Source organism: Anas platyrhynchos, chromosome 4 (genome assembly GCF_047663525.1).
Source record: "Anas platyrhynchos isolate ZD024472 breed Pekin duck chromosome 4, IASCAAS_PekinDuck_T2T, whole genome shotgun sequence".
Lineage (NCBI taxonomy): Eukaryota > Metazoa > Chordata > Aves > Anseriformes > Anatidae > Anas > Anas platyrhynchos.
The window spans coordinates 33,058,592-33,077,759 of record NC_092590.1 but is presented as its reverse complement, the minus strand read 5'-3'; the positions used below and the strand labels follow the sequence as shown (position 1 = coordinate 33,077,759).

The 19,168-nt window shown below is 37.1% G+C and overlaps 1 protein-coding gene across 4 annotated transcripts; it reads left to right on the top strand.

Annotated features, from left to right (window-relative positions):
• The first annotated feature begins 3,216 nt into the window (after window positions 1-3,216).
• On the top strand, window positions 3,217-17,701 carry TMEM144 (transmembrane protein 144). Of its 4 annotated transcripts, none has more exons than XM_013096641.5 (12): window positions 3,217-3,364; window positions 5,829-6,005; window positions 7,212-7,334; window positions 7,739-7,838; window positions 8,374-8,454; window positions 9,932-10,013; window positions 11,192-11,265; window positions 12,114-12,232; window positions 13,538-13,657; window positions 14,128-14,225; window positions 16,233-16,286; window positions 17,394-17,701. In XM_013096641.5, exons 2-12 carry the CDS (start codon window positions 5,867-5,869, stop codon window positions 17,475-17,477), a joined length of 1,074 nt encoding a protein of 357 aa, XP_012952095.1. In that variant the 5' UTR covers window positions 3,217-3,364; window positions 5,829-5,866; the 3' UTR covers window positions 17,478-17,701. The 4 variants fall into 4 exon arrangements, with proteins under 4 accessions (XP_012952095.1, XP_027312328.1, XP_012952094.2 ...); XM_027456527.3 differs by lacking the exon at window positions 3,217-3,364 and adding an exon at window positions 3,524-3,674; XM_013096640.4 differs by lacking the exon at window positions 3,217-3,364 and adding an exon at window positions 3,824-3,989.
• Window positions 17,702-19,168: the final 1,467 nt, after the last annotated feature.

Sequence of the window (19,168 nt, the reverse complement as noted above, 5' to 3'; positions counted from 1 at the left end):
TAGAGGAATGAAGATCATAAGAAATCTCTCTGACACTTAAGCTCTTTTCTCAATTTTTAGTTCAAATTCAACTGGAGGGATGTGTCCCCCACACCCCTCACCCCCTTCACCCCCCCCCACAAAAAAAATAAAATAAAATAAAATAAAAAAGAGAGAGATTAATTTTAAAAGCTCTAGACAAGTGTATCAATAATCTCAATATAGAAATGGCTACTGTTGCTTAATATCTTTCACACTTTAAAGAAGTTCCCCAATGTGGACATCGTTAGATCAGCCTTAGATGCTTGAGGGTCCTGCTGAAAGATGGATGGTCATTAGCTAGAGGTTAGCTAGCTTTGCAGCCCCTTTGACCAACCATGACCATAAATCACTTCCAATGAGAATAGCCTCCTATATTCCATTTAATATTAGTGCAAATATCAGCAAATTTGGCAGATAAAATCAGAGCATGGAGCATATTTACACATACACACACAATCTTTTGAAATGCTTAAGACAGGTTCTCCCCTTTAAACATAAACAATGTAAAATAAACAGATCACTTAATTACACCTTTTGGATTTTATTTCCATTTACTGGTGATTTTGAAAGCAGGCAATTCAGCATGACGCTTATAACCACTGCACATCTTTCAATTAACACAAAATGTTTTTTTTTGTGTTTTTTTTTTTTGTTTGTTTGTTTGTTTGTTTGTTTTTAACTTGCATTGCTAATGCCACAGAGTTGCTTGAGTTGGTAATGTAACACACTGCAACAGCTAATTTTGAATGTCCAGTTCTTGCATGTAGACTGTACCGTGACCTGTCCGTGGCAATCAAGCAGCTCAGAAATACAGTCAATTCCAGTTACTAACAGCTTTCCTTAGGTATGGCATTTCCTTTAACTTTTGTAACCTATACAATCTTCCTACAGCAATTCTATAAAGGTTATCTAGAGGAAAGTATAAAAGGATTTTGAGTGTTTTTTGTTTGTTTGTTTGTTTTCATTCCTGATTCCCTTTGTAGCCTAGAAATTGAAATGCAGTGTACCCACCAATGTACTGTCTTGACTGCTAAAGGTATTTTTAGGCTTTGAGTGATTATAGCAATATTATTTCCTTTATCTTTTCATGTTCAGGAAAGAGAAGTCTTTTTCTAATGTCTTCCTGTTAAATTCTTTGGAATGCCTTGTTGCAGGAATTCAACTAAATAGGATTTCATATCCTGTTAATTTAATAGATATTTGCCTCTAAAGTTCTGGGTCTTTAAAAGATAACATATTAAGACATTATTTTTTTTCAGCTCTCGTGTACAGTTCCAGTGCCCTACTAGATTTCACAAAATAATCAAGACTGGAATTGTTATGGACTTGTTTGGAAAACAAATTTTTTGTTGTGTTTCAGGATCAACAAGGAAGTGTTTGCTGTTCAGGTTGGTAGTATTCTTTTTTCTTGATTTGTTACTAACCCAAAGCTGCAGCAGGGCACTAAAAGGGTGGATGGTGGACCTAGCCAATGGCCACAAGTCACAAGCTCCCACATCCTGACTGGTGTTGGCAAACCACAAACAGCACCATCCACTTTTTTTAACGCTCAGCTCCATTTTCAAAACGAGAAGACAAGGGTAACCCATTTTTTACAGAGATAACAAAAATTTACTAATTCACCTTGAAGTTCTCTAAACCTCCTGTTCACATGGTTTTACACATAAGTAATGTGCATCCCATACGCAATATCCTATAGCCTTTCACCTTTCTCATCCTTCCTAATTCTAGCAGTAAAACCTCTTCCTTCTTATCAGATGTATTATTCATACTCTTTTTATATGACATCTTTCCTAGATTTTTCTGTCTTACTTCTTTAATCTACACTAAATACAGCCTTTCACAGCAGTGAATACCATACCTGGAAAAAAAAAATAAAATAAAATAAGCACAAACTAACGAGGAAAACATTTGCAACAACAAAGCAAAGCAATATTAATATTAACACAAAAAGCTTCTAAGTAGCTAGTGTGTTTCCCTCCAAAAGGCCAGATTACATCTTTATTTTTTTCATTTTATCCTTCCTTCATTTTAAGTGATGTGGATTTTAAATATGATTAATTTTTTAGCTTTCTAAGATGTCTCAGTTTGGTTCCTTCCACTGTAGTTATGACTGCAAAAGTTGCTGTGAATAGAGAAATAACAAAAGAGTTGGCAAAGACTAAAATATTCCCTATGCTGCTTTGTAGAGCATTTTGCAATGAAAGACAATCTATAAGCGGACACTTTCTATATTCAGAGAAGGCTCTGAAATTTGCCATTTTCGACTTCAGTAAATACTTTGCATTCATGGACTTCCTTCCCCAAACAGTGTTCATCTCCGATAATCTCTGACTTCAATGAAGCCAACCAGTACAAATCAACGAACTGGAGTCTCTGCATAGTTAGTATTAGTTTAATTCGTACCATCAGTGCTCTTTCAACTATTATGTTGATGAGAAAATATTCCAAAACCAGAATGCTTTGAAGAAATAGCACGGAATAGAAACAGCGAGGAACAGGTGACATCAGTTCAAACCGGTCACAGACAGTAATTAGAACTGATTACTGATTATTCTTTTGAGATCTGTTCTTCCAAATGAAACCAGCGGTGGGATTTCTGGTAAATATATTTTGTTCAACACCACAATGTTTTGAGGTCAAAACTCAACACTCTTTCTCCTTGAGCACTTGAAAGTGTGTATGCAGTTCCAGGCCACTGGACGTGCACTTGCTTTTTACATGCAGGCAATTAATGGTTATAAAGATTAACATTTTTTCTTAACATTTTCTTTTTTCCTAATAAAATGATGTAATATGTTGCCTTTAGAATAAAAAGCATTTCTTTTTTTCTGGGCTACGTTTGCGACTTAGTATGTGATGGCGATCCTCTTGGATGCACCACAGCTAAACTGCATTAGAGACGTGCTGCTGTTCATCTCTCCATGTCACACAGACAAGCATTTTATGCTAAAATGGCTGCTACATTGTGCAGTTCTGGCTTTGCAGAGCCTATAGGAATGAGAATTTACACTGCTGAGGAAAAAAAAAAAAAAAAATTGTACATCATTATTATGGATAATGCAGATTTGATTTTCAAAATAGAGGGCACTGCTTTAGAAGACTCGTGCTGTGTTTTTAAGGAGGTCGATCTGAGCTGGCATCTGGGAACTGCAGTCCAGCAGGACGGAGAGAAATGTTTGCTTCATGACTAAACATGCTGACTAATAGTCTGCGCTTTAATTGGTCTGGGTCAAATCCTTACAGGGAAATGGGCAAAAGCCTCTTCTTGACCTTGGTGCAGAAGATTTATCGCATGGGTTTGATTTTTGAACAACCTGGGGGCTTCCAGGAGGACATGGAGGTGATTTCTGTACTTAGGAACAAACGCACTCCGCGTGCTGCCTGCCCAACCTGGCTGCCCACAATTAGCCGGCAGCCAGCCGCCCATCCCTTCAAAGCCAAAGCCCGGCTTTTAGGGATTTCAGGCCAGCCCGAGGGCAGCGCCTTTCCTTTCCCCTGGCCGGCCGGGGGAGCTCCCCTCGAAGCGCTGAGGCCGCCGGCGCCACGGCGGCTGCTGGCGGCCGGCCGGGGGAGCGCCCCATGGGGCGGGCTGGGGCGGGCCGAGGCGAGGGGCGGTGGCCGTGGAGGGCTGGGCGGCAGCGGCCCGTGAGGTATCATGGAGGGCTGGGGGCTGAGGGGGCGGGCATAGCCGGCACCGGGAGCTCGGGGGGGAGCCTCGAGTCCCGGCTGCGGGCAGCGGGCCGCCCCGGCCCCGGCTCCCAGAGAGAGGGGAGGGCGGGCATGGCCGGGCAGGCTGCGGAAGTGAGGCGGGGAAATGGCGGCGGGGGAAGGCGCCCCGCTGGCAGGGGGTTTGGAGGTTGTTCCGCCGAGCTGCCCAGCGCCTGGCCAGAGGGAGGGCCGGGGGGCTGCCCGCAGGGTGCGCTCCTCTTGGGGCATGCTGTGTAAACAAGGGAATCCAAAGCTGGGTGGGTAGCACGCTGAGCTGCCCCTCTTTCCATGGTATTTCCATGCTTAGTGAAAATATTGCCTGAGGAACGTTTTTTAAAGCATTCATCTCCAGGAAAAGGAGAAATACAGCAGCTAGTCGGTGGGCTCAGTGTCACCAGAGGACATCACTGCGCCACCACGGAGCTGTCCGGAGTCACCTAAAATGCGGATGAAAATACCCAGCCTTAATGGCAAATAGAGTATATTGCAAATAGGCAATATGACATTCAGCCTCTAAAAATACTAGCTGAATGAGCAATTTCAGATCTTGACAGCAGTGTGGATCTGCCTTGAGATGAAAGCTCTCAAGGGCAGGTTTCTTGGTTTCATAGCTGTCCATAAAGACGGCAGCAGCATGTTGCTGTTGTGTTAAGTGAACGCAATTACACCATAATTTGTCGTCTCTCTTTGTAACAGAACATGGTGGAGCTTTTTTGAGGAAACAGTGAAAATGCAGAACAAACATCTAGTGAGATAAACCTTTGAAGTTAGTGGGATAAAGCCAATGTATACCAGCAATATTTTATTAACTGTGCAGCTCAGAAACCCTGAAATGCCAGGAAGGGATACTTACTGAAGAACCCCCATCAGTAACCACGATTCCACTTGTCTCTGCTTGAAGTTTCAGGTACTTCTGAAGTCTGGCAACTTCAGTAAGTGCCTCTGGTTTGGCATTTGTTAGCTGTAAGCCATTGGTGGCACATATGCTGTTAGTTCATCTGGCAACTCTACAGTGAAAACAAAAGGCGGCTTTTAGTGAACCCTCTGAAAATCCCAGAACAAGACAGAGTTAGTGCCCAAGTATGTGAAAAAAGCGTAGTTGATTTAATGCTGTGTACCAGTTCATTATTTGCATTGGATCATATAACCGTAGAATAATTTTAGTTTGGAAGGGACCTCTGGAAGTCATCTAGTTCAACTCCCCGCTTAAAGCAGTGCTATCAGTGAAGTGCATCAGGTTGTTCCAGGCCTCGTCCAGCTGAGCTTTCTCTTGAAGTCATTCAAATTGAGTTGAAAGTTGGCCCTGGTATTTAGCCAAATTTGGAGACCAAGTGCCCAAAACCTTGGAGAGTTGCAGAGTTTTCATCAGCCTGAAAAAGCATACAGTCCCTCAGTTAACTGAAAATTGAGTTTCTTTTCCATTTTTGGTGTCATAATTCTAGTTTTCCGACTGTGCTAATCTTAAATGTGCACAATATGGAGATTTTAGAGATAAAAAACACACAGAAAGTTCTTTTGCCCTTCAGCATACAGATTTTCTTAGTAGATAGAAAACTGAAATATTTTTAAAGTAAAGTTTATCTGTGCATTAATAAAAACAGGCTGATAAACCACTTTAAATTTGAAAGGATATAAATATTTTATCTGCATAAAAACTCACTTAAGAGCTTAAGAAGCAAGACAGGTATTCAAAGAGCTGTAGTGTAATCTGTTTTATTACTGTCTTTGACAGTGTGTGAGGGTTTTTCTTGTGCAAAGCCACCTTGTGGCTTACTTGGACAAGTACCTTACTTGTCCACAAAAATAATTTGATGTATTCACTCAGTGAATCAAGTTTGAAGGAATGCAGATAGCTAATGTAAGACTTTATGTATCTTCATCACTGTTGGGTATTACAGTATTTCTCAGCCTGTAAAGTTCATCTTTGAAGAAATCCCAACATTATTATTTGCACTGCACTGTGTTTGTGGGTCTCAGGCAAAACAGGGCTTTCCAGCTTCTGAGACTGAAAAGTAGGGTCTTTTAATTTGCAGGTTTCTGAATTAGATTGGTATTATTTAATACTCTACATGATTAATTCTGCTCTCTGATTTCAGAATCTGTCAAGATTTGCAGCAAAACAACCCTGCAAAAAATGATCATCGGAAAAGTATACAATAACTTCAACATCAGCAATGGAACAGATCTTGCTATTGGATTTACTTCTTCTGCAGTAGCTGTCCTTCTCTTTGGGACAAACTTTGTGCCTGTTAAAAAATACGACACTGGTGATGGTAAACTTGTTTATATTTTTAAGTATTTGGTTTTTGTTGGTGTTTCTATTTTGGTGGTGTTTGGGGTTTTTGTTTTGTTTTGTTTTGTTTTGCTAGTTGGAATCATATTTTACTAGCACATATAATTGTTTCTATAAATAGGTTTATAATATCATCACAGATTTCATCCATGGAGCATGTTTCAATTTTCTCTGTCCCTGTTAGGGTATAAAGAAATAATGTATTGGTTCTCAATATGACAAATCTACTTTTACTGTATACTTCAACAATAGTGATGATTTCATGAGCATTTCACAATAGAAAGCAAAATGTCCTTTCTTTTACCATCATAGGGATTCTCTAACACATCCACTGTTATTTATACATATAAAAAAAGTAAAAGTTGTTGGACTTTGGAGATTACTGCTCTTCAAACATGGACCTAGGATAATATGAAAACAATCAAAAATGGAAATGTTGATATTTTTATCTAGTTAACCCAGTAAGAGGAAACATCACATCTGTTTCCTACTTAGAATTTTATCACTTCATCATTCTAGATTCATGTTGTATTTGCATGTCTATTTGAAGCATAGTCAATTACCAGATCCCTAGAGGAATAAATCTGCCATTATGTTATCATAATAGTATCTGCATTACAGACTGCAGAGCCTCTCTCTCTTCTTTGTGCCAAATACAGTCCTAACAAGACACATCTGCTTTAAAGAGAAAGTGTGAGGTCAGCTGGCATAAAGTTCAATGATTTGCTTGGTTGACCCTTAGAGAATCTATGAAGATAGGAGAGATCTGTCCAAACTTTGTCGTTCTCAAATGGGTTGGTGGAAAAGCCTGAGCTCGGAGCTTTGAAGGAGCTTTGTCTTCTATGCCAGCTGCTACTGGGGTAGTGTGAAAAACTTGCAGTAACTTAATATCCTCTTTGTCAGAATTTTCAGGCATTTGGGAATCAGGGCCTGTGTAAACTTTGCCCAGCAAAGTGTCTTTTGTACAAAAAGTGCATAGCAGGAAACAGGTTGACCAAATTTTAACAGCCAACCCTAAAATACATCCTTTGAATATATTGTAACATGATTCCCTGAAGTTCACAGGTGGCCAAGTTTCACTGTTTTGGTACCATTTAAGCTCAAAGGTACTATATTAAAGAGATAAGAGACTCACATTTGCAACGTTCTACTAATTCTCTGTTGTGTGCATTTGATTTTTTCATAGGCATGTTCTTCCAATGGATTCTCTGTGCTTCCATATGGATAGTTTCTTTGGTGGTCAATTTAATCCAGAATTGCCCTCGTTTTTGGCCCCTGGCTATGGTTGGGGGTTTTGTGTGGGCTACAGGTAAGGATTCTAATTCTTGAAACACAAAGTAATCCTAACTCATTGCAAAAACGGTCATAAAAACTTTTCCATATATAAGGTAGTTATTTGGTTTTTCCAGTCTTGGTATTAAAAAAGCTTTACCCATACAACAAATATTATTGTGAATAATAATGTTCTCTATGCTGGATGGCCCTACTTAATGTATTTTTATTTATAAGCAGCAAATTCACACCAAAATAACTTTTAAAATGGTGTTGAGGAAAAGTCCATATTTAATTTATCTTTAAAAAACTCTATTGCCTACTAACTTGTAGTTGCCTAAATTGTTTTCCATTCTGAACAGTCTCAGAATCTAAAGCTAAAAAGGTAGGACCACAGTCTAGCTTTTGACTGATTTTTTAATTTTATTTTTTTTATTTCAGGCAATGTCACAGTTGTCCCTATTGTTAAAACCATTGGCTTAGCTCTTGGTCTTTTGATATGGGCTTCTTTTAATTTGTTGACAGGCTGGGCAAGTTCAAGGTGAGTATGCTTAAGGCATACATTAGTAATCTTTCCATTTCTTTGCTAATAACAAATATTAACCAATAAAAAGGATTAAACATACATAAAAGGTATTTTTTCCTTCTCATTGGAAAGTACTCAGGTTAATTATTTTATCTTTTTGTGTTTCCTCTGACTCAATAGGAACAAAAATGCCTGGTCATGTTCATTAACATATTTGAGTAAATAAATAATGTATTTATGTATGTCAAGCTAGTACTAGTATTTTTTTCTTCTACAGCATGGGCTGATAAAATAATTTAAATTAACCTTGATTTTTAAATACCCAGATTCAAAAAAATCAATCTCAATTAAATTAAAGACTTTTTTGGTTTTATAATAAATGTAGTTTTTTGTAAGCCAACTGATGCACCAATCCATGATATAAACTAATATGTTGCTAATATAAACTTAAGCAGAAATATTTCTGTGAGTAAAGATTTTAAAGACTGTTTTAATTTAAGTATTTTGTATGCAGTCAATGCAGCTAAGTGTAACTAGTTATGTATTCCAGATTTGGTTGGTTTGGAATTGACCCAGAAGAGGTATCAAGACCAGTCTTAAATTATATTGGAGCCGGGCTTTCATTATTAAGGTAAAAACTTATAATTAATTTATCTAACATAATTTATATGTAATAATCAGAGGAACAATTTAAGCAAAGTGTAAAAGTATTGTAGTTTTTTTTTTTTGCAAATTGATTTACCCCAAAATTCATGAGTTGTCTATACCTAGCTTGTCAGTGCTACATTTCAGAATGGAAACATGCACATTTTCCAGTACAGTAGAGAAATGGTTATTCATAAACGCAGAAGTCTGTTTTTATGCCGGTAGGCACGTTCAAGGCAAAGCTGTGATGCACTAATCCTCTCCCTAGCCAGATTGTTCAACTGGTTCACTTCAACCAAAGTTTGAGAGGGTGCTGAAACAAACTAGAAAAACCTTGGTGAGAAAACGTCTGTGAGATTTCTGTTCTGACTTAACTCGGTTGTCAGTACAAATCCTTCCTCTTAGCAGAATATCCCCCAGATCCTTTAGGGTTCATAAAAAGCCAGAAACTATGCCTTATTTCTTGTCACCCTGTCTACCTGACCACCATCACCAATTCACAAGTAGTAACCTCATGATCTTCAGAAAGACTTCTACTTTTGTGAGAGGTACTCACAAAACAGTGGGAGTGCTGTTATTCCTGCCTGATGAATTTATGTAGCCCACCAGTTGCTTCCTGCCTATTTCTGAGATACCACAAAAAGCGATCAACAAGGAAAACGATCCTGACAAAACATGTTTTCCTGGCAAGCTGCACATGCTGCTCGGTAGAGCTCAGAAGCATGTTTTTTTTTATTTTAGCCTCCTATGCGGCACCTGTACATATTTGCCTAGTCCCTCCAGAGGAAGCTGGCACCTTTTTGTATCTACCCTTATTCCTTTAGCAGGAGTTGAATCACTCTTCAGATGGAGGCATTTTGCTTATGGCTATAGAAAAAATTAATAAATCATTAAAATACCTTGCTTAAAAATAAAAAACTGAATCTGTCAGTTCTGATTACACATACTTACCTGATTTCCAGGAGCAGGGTGGAAAAGCTTTCTTCATTTTATTAACTCAGTGCACTGGAGCAATCAATACCCCTTCTCCTACAAATGCATGAGGCCCTGTGGGAGCAGTGTTATCCCACTTGGATACAACAGAAAACTCAAGACTATCAGTTTTCCTTGAGCACAAATCCAATTCTGTGCAGCTTTAAGTTGTTCCATATAGAATTTTCATGCAGATGTTCAGCTAATGTGGTTCAGTACAAAGGACACTGTTAACTAACACAGCTGTTGTTAGCACGTGGCTGGAACAACACACCATAAATAAAGAAGCATTTCAATCCTATTATATAGAAGAGAGAATTATAAAGTGATAACAGGACTAATCTATTTGTTTACTTTTGCTGAAGTCAATTGTTAAGACTGTTCAGAACAACTGCATTGTAAAAATATATTGAAGTAAATCTCTGGACGCTAAATGTTATGTCCTCGTGAGCTGACTTATGGTATTCATTGACGTATTCTTTTCTTCTGAGTGCTGTCATATTTCTTTTTATAAAAACTGAAGTCCAGAGTTCTTCAGCTTCATTAGAAAGAACACCATTACTGAGAGAAACGGTAAGTACTCTGCAGTTGCTGTTCTGCAGCTGTGAGAATACATATATATGTTAAAACAAACAAAAATTGCTTAATGTTAATGTTTTCATAGGATATATGGTAAACTACATAAATATGCATTGATTGTATTTAATTTGTGGATCTTGTGTATTTAATTAAATGTGAACAACAGAAAAGGCCTTCTTCGTTTATTGTCAGCCTTGTATATGGCTCGTAAGCCCTTATGGCAGAGGCTGTATTAAAGACAATGTGCATTTTTCCTTTCTGAAAAGAAGTAGTAGTTTTAGAAGAATTTATTAGAATAGGTTTTAGCTATTAGTAGGAGAATGCTTAGAGGAAATGCAACAGAGTGTACAAGTCTTATCCACCAGATTTTTGCCTTGTTACAGAGCCAAAAGACTGTCAGGAGTCCCTGGTTCTCAGCATTGACAGTGGCACTGGTGGGAGGCCAAAGACAGGTGCCAGACTGGGCTCCCAAAGAAGTGACAGCCAAAATTTGCAACAATAACTGGAGAACAGCAGGCTCCCAATACAATTCCCTGTTCCTACCCTTACTCTGGTAGGTCAGTGATGCATCAAAACTCAATTGCTACCTAAACAGAGCTCCTGAGAGTTTTCTAGCTGTGCTTGGTGATCGTGATCTCTAGAGGTCCCGATCTACCAGAGCACATATCAGAAGATAATCTGCAGGACTAGAAGAAAGGAATGTTGTAGTCTCTTTACACTGCAGACAAGGGTATTATTTTCTCAGTTGGCAAATAGTCCTAGTATTCTGACAGTAACACCAGAGCTATCAACAAAAGGCAAAACTGTATCATAAATAAAACCAATACATTAAATCATTCATCATATTTAAGGAAGGGCAAGTTTTGAAAGGCAGACCTGCATGTAGATTAAAAAAAAAAAAAAAGCTAATGAGTGCTGTATTAAATATTAAACCCCAAATACACAGCCAAACACTTAGAAACTTTGAGGTAGATAGATCCAATTATTACTGCTTGTTTTATTTCCAAAATTATTTTTCCTTTTTATTCAGAGCATCCCTGTCAAATCTTGTTTCTCCTTCCCTTACAGTTTTCTTAGAGCAAAACTGCTGTATTAAGACATTTGAGATGTTTTTTATTAAAAAAAAAAAAAAAAAGAAAAAAGATTGAGTGAAAACTCTTATTTTTCTGCAGTCTGTTAATGCTTCTGAAGAGATCTCTGATGAGTCATGGGTGAGCAGACTTTCTCCAGCAAAAAAAAGACTCATGTAAGTCATTCGCAGTTCTTCTACTGATGCAGGTCAAGTAGCCAGAGAAAGTAATATAACAGAGTAAGAACAGAATTTGTCTTCTAGTTTTCCTAGCATAGACATGTGCTAATAAATAAGTTTTTAAAATATTAGCGTACTGTGCGTATTTCTGCATATCTGACTAGCTGCTTAACTAGTTGGATAATTTTCTTCTCACTGTTCACTGTGCACCAACACATTTGCAAAGTAAAGAGCAATAGGAATTAAGTACGGAGCTGTTTTGTAGCACCCCACCATAGAAAGAGGCCATGCTTCCAGGTGTGGCTTCCACATGAGTACACGTGGAAAAGGCATTGCAGCATGGTTAGGAGACAGGAGAAGTGGTCCAGGGTGGAAGCAGCAGCTAGCAAGGAGGCGGTTTGGGGACTGGAGGCAGCAAGGACATAATCATCTGGAGGTGGAGAATGGGAGCAAGAAGGAAAATAATGATCCTGGAAATCAGTAAAGAAAGTACGGACTGAAACAATGGAGCTGAGAGTGTGAGTGTTTTAACTTTATTTTTGTTAGTTTTCTCCCAGCTTCTCTTTTAGGCAGTATTGGTTAGTTGATGTCTCTTGTCATGACTGTAGATTGCAGGTTATTGGGGCAGGAGTTGGCTGTCGTACTTGGACACAAAGTGCAGGAAAACTGAATTACTGTTTTGAAAATTTTCTACACTAAAAATAGAGCTAAAATACATCATTTTTATAACACTGCTACCAATTTTTGTAAGATTTTCAGGTTTTAACTGCAATACTGTATGTCTTGTGTAGTGTCTACTTCCCTAATTTACAGTAGGCTTTTCTCTTTTTTTGTTCTTTTCAAAGAGGATGTAGCCTAGCTGTAGTGGCTGGAGTACTGTATGGTTCCAGTTTTGTACCAGTACTTTACATCAAGGACCATGGAAGAAGAAATGAAACTATATACGCAGGAGCAAGTCAATTTGGTAAAGGCTAATTACTTTATTTCATTAATATGTTGTGGTTTTCTGCTTTCATAAAGGCACGGAGTGAAATTATTCATACTGCTGGAAATACAGTGGCAACTTACTAGTTCAGTACTATGTTACATGTTACTGAGTTGTTGTTATAATACTAGCTCTCCCTTTTTCCAAAAGGTGAATTAAACCATTAAAACAATAGCAGTAAACAGCCAAAAAGATGCCATATTTATCTTACTTACTTAACACCTTCTGGAACGTAGCTAACTCTCAAAATACCAAGTTCATATGTCAGGAATATGAGGGGCAAAAGCTTATTGATTGCTAAATTAGTAAAGGAAAAGTAGAAGGTTGAACATAATTGATGAGCAGAAGAGATATACAAAATTTTAAGTAATCATGTTAGTTTTGTAATTGAAGCCTTTTAATGTAGTTGTAATAGCTATTTTCAAAACATTTGTCAAGAAACATTTTCCTTAAGATTTAGGATATAATGTATCAAGTAATACCAGTGGCAGCTTAAGGCCCAGGTTCCACTGAGACAGCACAGTGCTGCCATTAACCAATGCTTATTGTAATGGATACATTTTCTCTTGGATATAGCAATTTACACACTTCCAAGCAAGACAAAACAGCTGTTATCATTACTGTATCTGTCTTTCCTGATGAGGAATTACAGGTCCGAGGAGACAGAGATCACCTTGCTACATGGTTCTCCTCTATCATGTTGAAGATGCTCTATTTAGTGCTTATCAAATCTGTAAGGGATTTGTAATTCTTAATAAGTATATTGGTCAAAATTGTGATGCATTCTTCAAGATAAGGAAAGGACAAAACTGCTATGTTTATCTTGCTTTGTATGTGCAGTTGTCTTGCCTTTGAAAGTACAGCATAACGAAAAGAAGCAAGGCTTTACAGTGAATGTAAATGTAGATGGTTACGAGAGGATGTAATTATGTAATACCCCTCCCCGCAGTTTTGTAGCCTCACACAAGTATTTTCTTATGCTTTTAATAAATGAATTCAGTAGCCTGACTAATAGAATTACAAAAATAACAACTCATAGAAATGCATAAAAGCTTCTGATAAATGCTAGGGTCAATGTAGCATTTAATTCATATTTAATATGATATGTATGATTGACAGAATCCATCCAGAGCCAGACTGTTAGCTGGGCTCATAGCCACAATTGAATTGAAATTGTGGCATCTTACCTGTTTTTGTTTTTGTGAATGCTGTCACTGAAATAAATTTAACTAAAATTATGAACTGATGTTTTAGACTAATACAGTTTTGCAATTTCTCCTTCAGATTTAGATTATGTTTTTGCACACTTCAGTGGAATATTTCTTACAAGTACCATCTACTTTTTGATCTACTGTGCTGTCAGGAAAAATAAGCCTATAGTTTATCCCCAAGCCATACTGCCAGGTATGTTTGTTAAATTAGGAATTCATTTTGGTTACTTCTTCTTATTCTTTTACAGTGATTAGTTCAAGCTATATAATGGAACTGTAGTTAGCCTCTGAAGTCTCGTCATTTCAATTTTTGTCTGTTCAGAAAGATCAGTCCTACTATGTTAATTAAGATCAGGAAGCAATGATATATTTTTGTTCTAATCTGAAATGTGACATTGCAAACAATGCATTTGCAAAAACTCACTCTGTCAGAAAGTAGAGTATGTTGCCCAGGAAATTGCAATCTTTAATTATAATTTCCTACTTCAGTTGGAGTAGCTGATTTTATCCCTAGAGACTTGGTTTAGATTCTCAGAGCCAGCTTGTTAAAGTTATTAAATAATAAACTACTCAATTTCTGTATTATGCTATTAATACAAATATTTCACAGATTGCTGTCTATACTTTGCTGTACGTGTTTTTGATTTGGATTTATTTTTCTAGGGTTTGTTTCTGGTGTGCTTTGGGCAATAGCCAATTGCTGCTGGTTCATTGCCAATAACTATCTCAGTGCTGTGGTCAGCTTTCCAATAATAACCGCAGTAAGTATATAAAAAAATAAAATCTATGACTAGAAATGCAGATTTCCCTCCCCCCCTCCCTAGTAGTTAAAATTAAGTTGAAATTTTGACGTGTCCAGATAAATTTTTTTCCAAATGTATACATTACGTGTTCTTTTACTTGTCTGCACTAGCATTTGTTTTTTGGGCAGAACTTAAGATAATGTGACAAGCACCGTCTTGGCCAATGTCAAGCATAAAAAATAGGAGCTGAAGGTGTCGGTCTTCAGGTTATATAAAAACCAGTACTCTTTAGCCAGAACTATTGTCAATATTAAATATTGAACTGAGGTGATAAAAAGAAGAAAAGTTACTTGCTTTCATCCCAGCAAGTATCTGTAGTTCTGGACTTTTTCATTTGTGATTTTTATATTTTATCAGTCATTTTGCTTAATTAAGTTAGATATTTTTTATTGTCACACTTTTCAAATACACCAAACATTCTGTATGGCTGAAAATAATTTTCTTACAAAAACACAAGGAAAATAGGTTGGCCAATTTTGCCTGTGTTATTCCTGCTTATAATACTGTACCTTTAAAACACTGTTAATGTTCAGAAGCTGCATGAATTCCATCACTATATAAAAATAAATTTTGCCTTTATTCTCTTGCCAGTCTGCTAGATGGTGCTGCAAAGCTAGATAACTTCTGGCAAATTAGAGTTCATGAGTATCAAAAATAAAGTTCTGCTGAACAGCTGTATTTTGGAAGCAAACTAATGAAACAACATTAATAGGGATTAAGCTTTGCCTCAAGATGGAGTGAATCAGAATAAACTCTGCAGTATGCAATGAAAAAAAAATACTTGGGATCATTCTAATTAGGAACAGAAGGATTAATAGAAAGCAGCTTTAGTAACTTTGTTTATCAGTATACCTAAAGGGAAAGGATGTAAAATAACTAAATGAAAAATTGTAAGGACAGCACTGATGAGAAACTGCTTATCTGTGCTGCAGTTTTGGAACTGTTGCTTTATTTCACCCTAGAGAGAACTTCAAACAACATCCCTTTAACAATTTGCTTCATTTAAAAAATGCATTCCCCTAGCAATGTAGGTTATCTAGAAAGCGAAGTAACACCTTAGTTATTATTTAAATAATATTTAGCAATTTAGGCAATGGCATGCACAAACACATTCAATGTAATATTCTGTTTCCTGCTGGCCTAAATTTATGTCCCATCGGGTGTACTGAAGATGGTGGGAGTAAGATCACTGTCCAGACATCTGTCAAGTGTTTCTGAGAGCAGCTGTAATGGGAAGCATTCACAGAGTTTTTGCTTCATATTCAGATAATATTTTCTCATCGGTCATGAGAATTCAGATCATTGCTCCCACAGGAAAAAAAAATGTATTACTGGGAGTGCCTGGAAATTATCACTGTGAACCTCTTGTTTTCTATTAGCTAGGAAATCTGTAAGACACCATCACAGAGAAACAGCAGTTTTCCTGGCCTGTCTTATCTGTCTGGCTTTGTGTTTTGTCCAGATGGCTGAAATACAGGAAATACATTCATGTTCCAGTTTCTTGATACCATACTGAGCAATAAAATCAAACTTTTCAAAAGTGGTTAGTCGTGGTAATAGAGGAAACATTAGCAATATCCTTGGTGGCTGCCAAGAAACCTGAATAGACCTCTGAAACAGGGTAACAAATGAAAGTCTGTAGAGTTTGAACTAAGGTGAGGCATATTATTTAAAGCCTACTAAAAGAACGTATAACAGCCAGTGCAGACTCCACAGCTTAATTTAGGAAGAAATTATGCCCTCTCATAAAAAAATAAATTAAAAAAATCTTGTTAGCCCTTCTTGAAGTATTTATTGTGTCTTACTTTGTAGAGACTTCAGTATGTTTATGCTTTTGCCATGAGTACTGTACAGAATGGAGAGGCCTAAATTTGCTATCCAAATGAAATACAACCGCCCTAAAAACAATAATAGGAAGGTGGCACACTTCACATTTGTAATGTACAAGTGAATCTTATTCTTTAGGGTCCTGGCCTTGTTGCTGCAGCATGGGGAGTCCTCGTATTTAAAGAAATCAAGGTAATCTTACTAGGTCTCTTACCTAGTCTCTCTTCTCCTTGTCTCTAGTTCTTAGAACAGCATGATTTGGTATATAGCTGTATCCGTTAGATTTCCTTACAAATACTACATTATGAAGCTGAAAATCATGTCATGCAATGCCGCGTTTTCCAAGGTAAACTTTGAACAATTTTTACAGGAATGCCGATTTGAATTCCATGACTATTAGCAGCAGTGGGAGTAAATGAAGACTGCAGCAGGGTCAGGATGCCAAGCATAGCCTGAAAACAGTATTTATTTGAGCTAGCTTTCAGTGAGGGCAGGGGAATGAGCAGTTGTCGCAGTAATCACGTAGACCAGTAGTTAAGGAATTTAGGGTCAGATTCTCCAGAGGACCAAAAAATCAGGCTGAGGACAGTTGAGCCTGCTGATTACAGTACAATGTAGAGATTGTTAAACTGATACAGCAGCAATAACACAGAACGGGGTAATTTACTAGATGTTAACATGGCTGAAATTATTTTTCAAGCGGAATTTGAAGCATAGGAGCGTAGGTCTCAGGTTCCTGTAACTAGTCTGGCCAAGATCCATTCATATCTAATTTGCTATTACAGATTATATCTGATATTTCTGGTGACTGTAAAATGCGTTAGGCATGCTTGGAGCAGGAACTAGAAGTCCCCTCTCCCTCACTGCAGACAAATGTTGCACCACACTAGAAGACTGTCATGTTCATTATCCAAATCTTTATGATTCACTAAGTCTTTCAACTTTTTCATACATTTTAGAATAGTCTCAGCATAGATGCTTACTATTTAAATATCATCTGAAAACAGACAGAAGTCCCTTAAAAAGACTAAAAAAGATTTGATGAATTAATTTTATGAATGTTTCACTAAGTGCATGGCATCATAGATTGCTTGTATTGAATTGCTTTGAACAAAAAATCTTTCAAATGTTGTATGAAATAAAACCCTATAAAATACATTGTATGAAGTAAAACGCTAACATTTCATATAACAGGTGCATTCATTTTTGTCATAAATTAAATGAAACTTTACTTTTTTTTGTGAAGTGTTACCTATTATGACATAATATTTTTCTTTTTCTCTCCACTTGACTGTCCAGGGACTGAAAAACTACATGTTACTCTCAGTAGCATTTTGCATCATTTTGGCCGGATCACTCTCCACAGCTTTTTCTAAAGTTTGAAAAGATCTTCTTACCAGCAGATGGTGCTACTGTCTAGGACATTGACGGTGTATCACAATAGGTTATTTCCAAAATATATGTCCAACATTTACCCTAACTTTCTTTGGGCAGGTAAAAATCATTCCCACATAGCATGAAAGAAAATCTGGAAATGTTTGTTTCTGCATGTTTTGGAAGAGCAATGATATCAAAGATGTTCTTTTAAATAAAGCTCAATGATTTTATATTTACTGATTTTTCTGGTTTAGGTATGAAGCTCACATCACTGTAAGTTCCAGTTCCTTTCTATGATGATGGGTTAAAGGGATATTGATTTTTAGTCTGTTAGTACTCTATAGCTAATTCATTTTATTCCAAAATTCTGTCTTGCTGACTTGATTATAACATGTCTTGAAATATAAAAACATAGGTACATAGGCACATAAAAACACAGGTACATGAATCTTCTGGACAAACAGATGATCACCTCTGAGAATATACCATATAACCTGCCAAACATACTTCCTTTTTTGAAAACACTGTAAAGATAATGGAAGTAAAATCCTTTTCTAATTCAGCAACTGACTTCTTGCCATATGCTGACAGACTACAGTCTAGGACTCACCAATGTGAAAAACATGTTATGCAGTTCTTTCTTAGCATCCAAATTGTCCTGACTTGGTTTACCCAGAAGTGCCACAACTGAACTATTTAAGATGTATAGTTAAATTACATGCTTTCTTCACAATTCATAGGGAAAAAAAAATTGTTAGTTTGCAAACAGATATGAAATTGTTTCAGGTCATCTCCATACTTGGTGCCTTTTTGAGAAACAAAAAGTAAGGGTACACCTAATAATTCCTTTAACAATTTTTTGAAGATAAAAAATATGAAAGTGAATACACATCGAAGAACATTCCAAAGGGACGGTCTCTTTTAGATTTGCAAAGAAGCACAGAATTGGTAGTATGAATAGCAGTATTGGATTCCATGGTAATCTTTCAGTCATATTATTGCAAACTGCTGTCCTGCTCACATTAATGAATTATATTCCAGTTAAAATCATTCACTAGCTATATCTGTCTTGGGAGACATTTACCTCACTGCTCAGACATTACCACAATTTATTATATAGTATACATACCTGCTTTTACCTCATTCATTTAACAAAGCAGACTTTAAACAGGTTTTCAACCTGATACAACCATCCATTCTAACACTCTACACTCTAATATTCAGGACTAGATCTGTACTGAGCTACTATTTTAAAGGCTGTGATGAGAGTAATAAGGTATCACCTCACAAAGTCACCAACGGAATACGTATTTGAAGAAGTATTGCACAAATTTAAAGTAAATTGATCTTGAGCTAAGGGCCAAGCAGCAGGAATTCAATCCATCTGTAGGTGAAAGCAAGCATTAAATTTCCGTTTGATTCTGTAATTACACGGGGATCTTACATATACGTTAGACATTCAGAAAATGTGCGCTCTTCGGAGAGACAAACACATCCATACACAGGCCCCTGTTTTCAAAAGAAAGACAACTTGGCCAAGTTTGTGATGGTAGCACTACTTTATACCCAACCTTCACACAGGTTGTTTTGTGGATCACATTCCTTCTGCAGAAAAAAGTATTTAAGGGAGTTAGCACAGATCCTATCATCTCTTTTATGGTATCTGAGCAAAACTGATCTTCTGCTCCTGTATTTTC

What these genes read in the sequence shown, in the direction of transcription:
- TMEM144 (XM_013096640.4), top strand. Translation starts at nt 3,839, where the DNA reads ATGGCGGCGGGGGAAGGCGCCCCGCTGGCAGGGGGTTTGGAGGTTGTT. An exon ending in CGCAGGAGCAAGTCAATTTG is followed by an intron (nt 12,233 to 13,537) that starts GTAAAGGCTAAT and finishes TTTCTCCTTCAG; the next exon opens with ATTTAGATTATGTTTTTGCA. An exon ending in TCCCCAAGCCATACTGCCAG is followed by an intron (nt 13,658 to 14,127) that starts GTATGTTTGTTA and finishes TTATTTTTCTAG; the next exon opens with GGTTTGTTTCTGGTGTGCTT.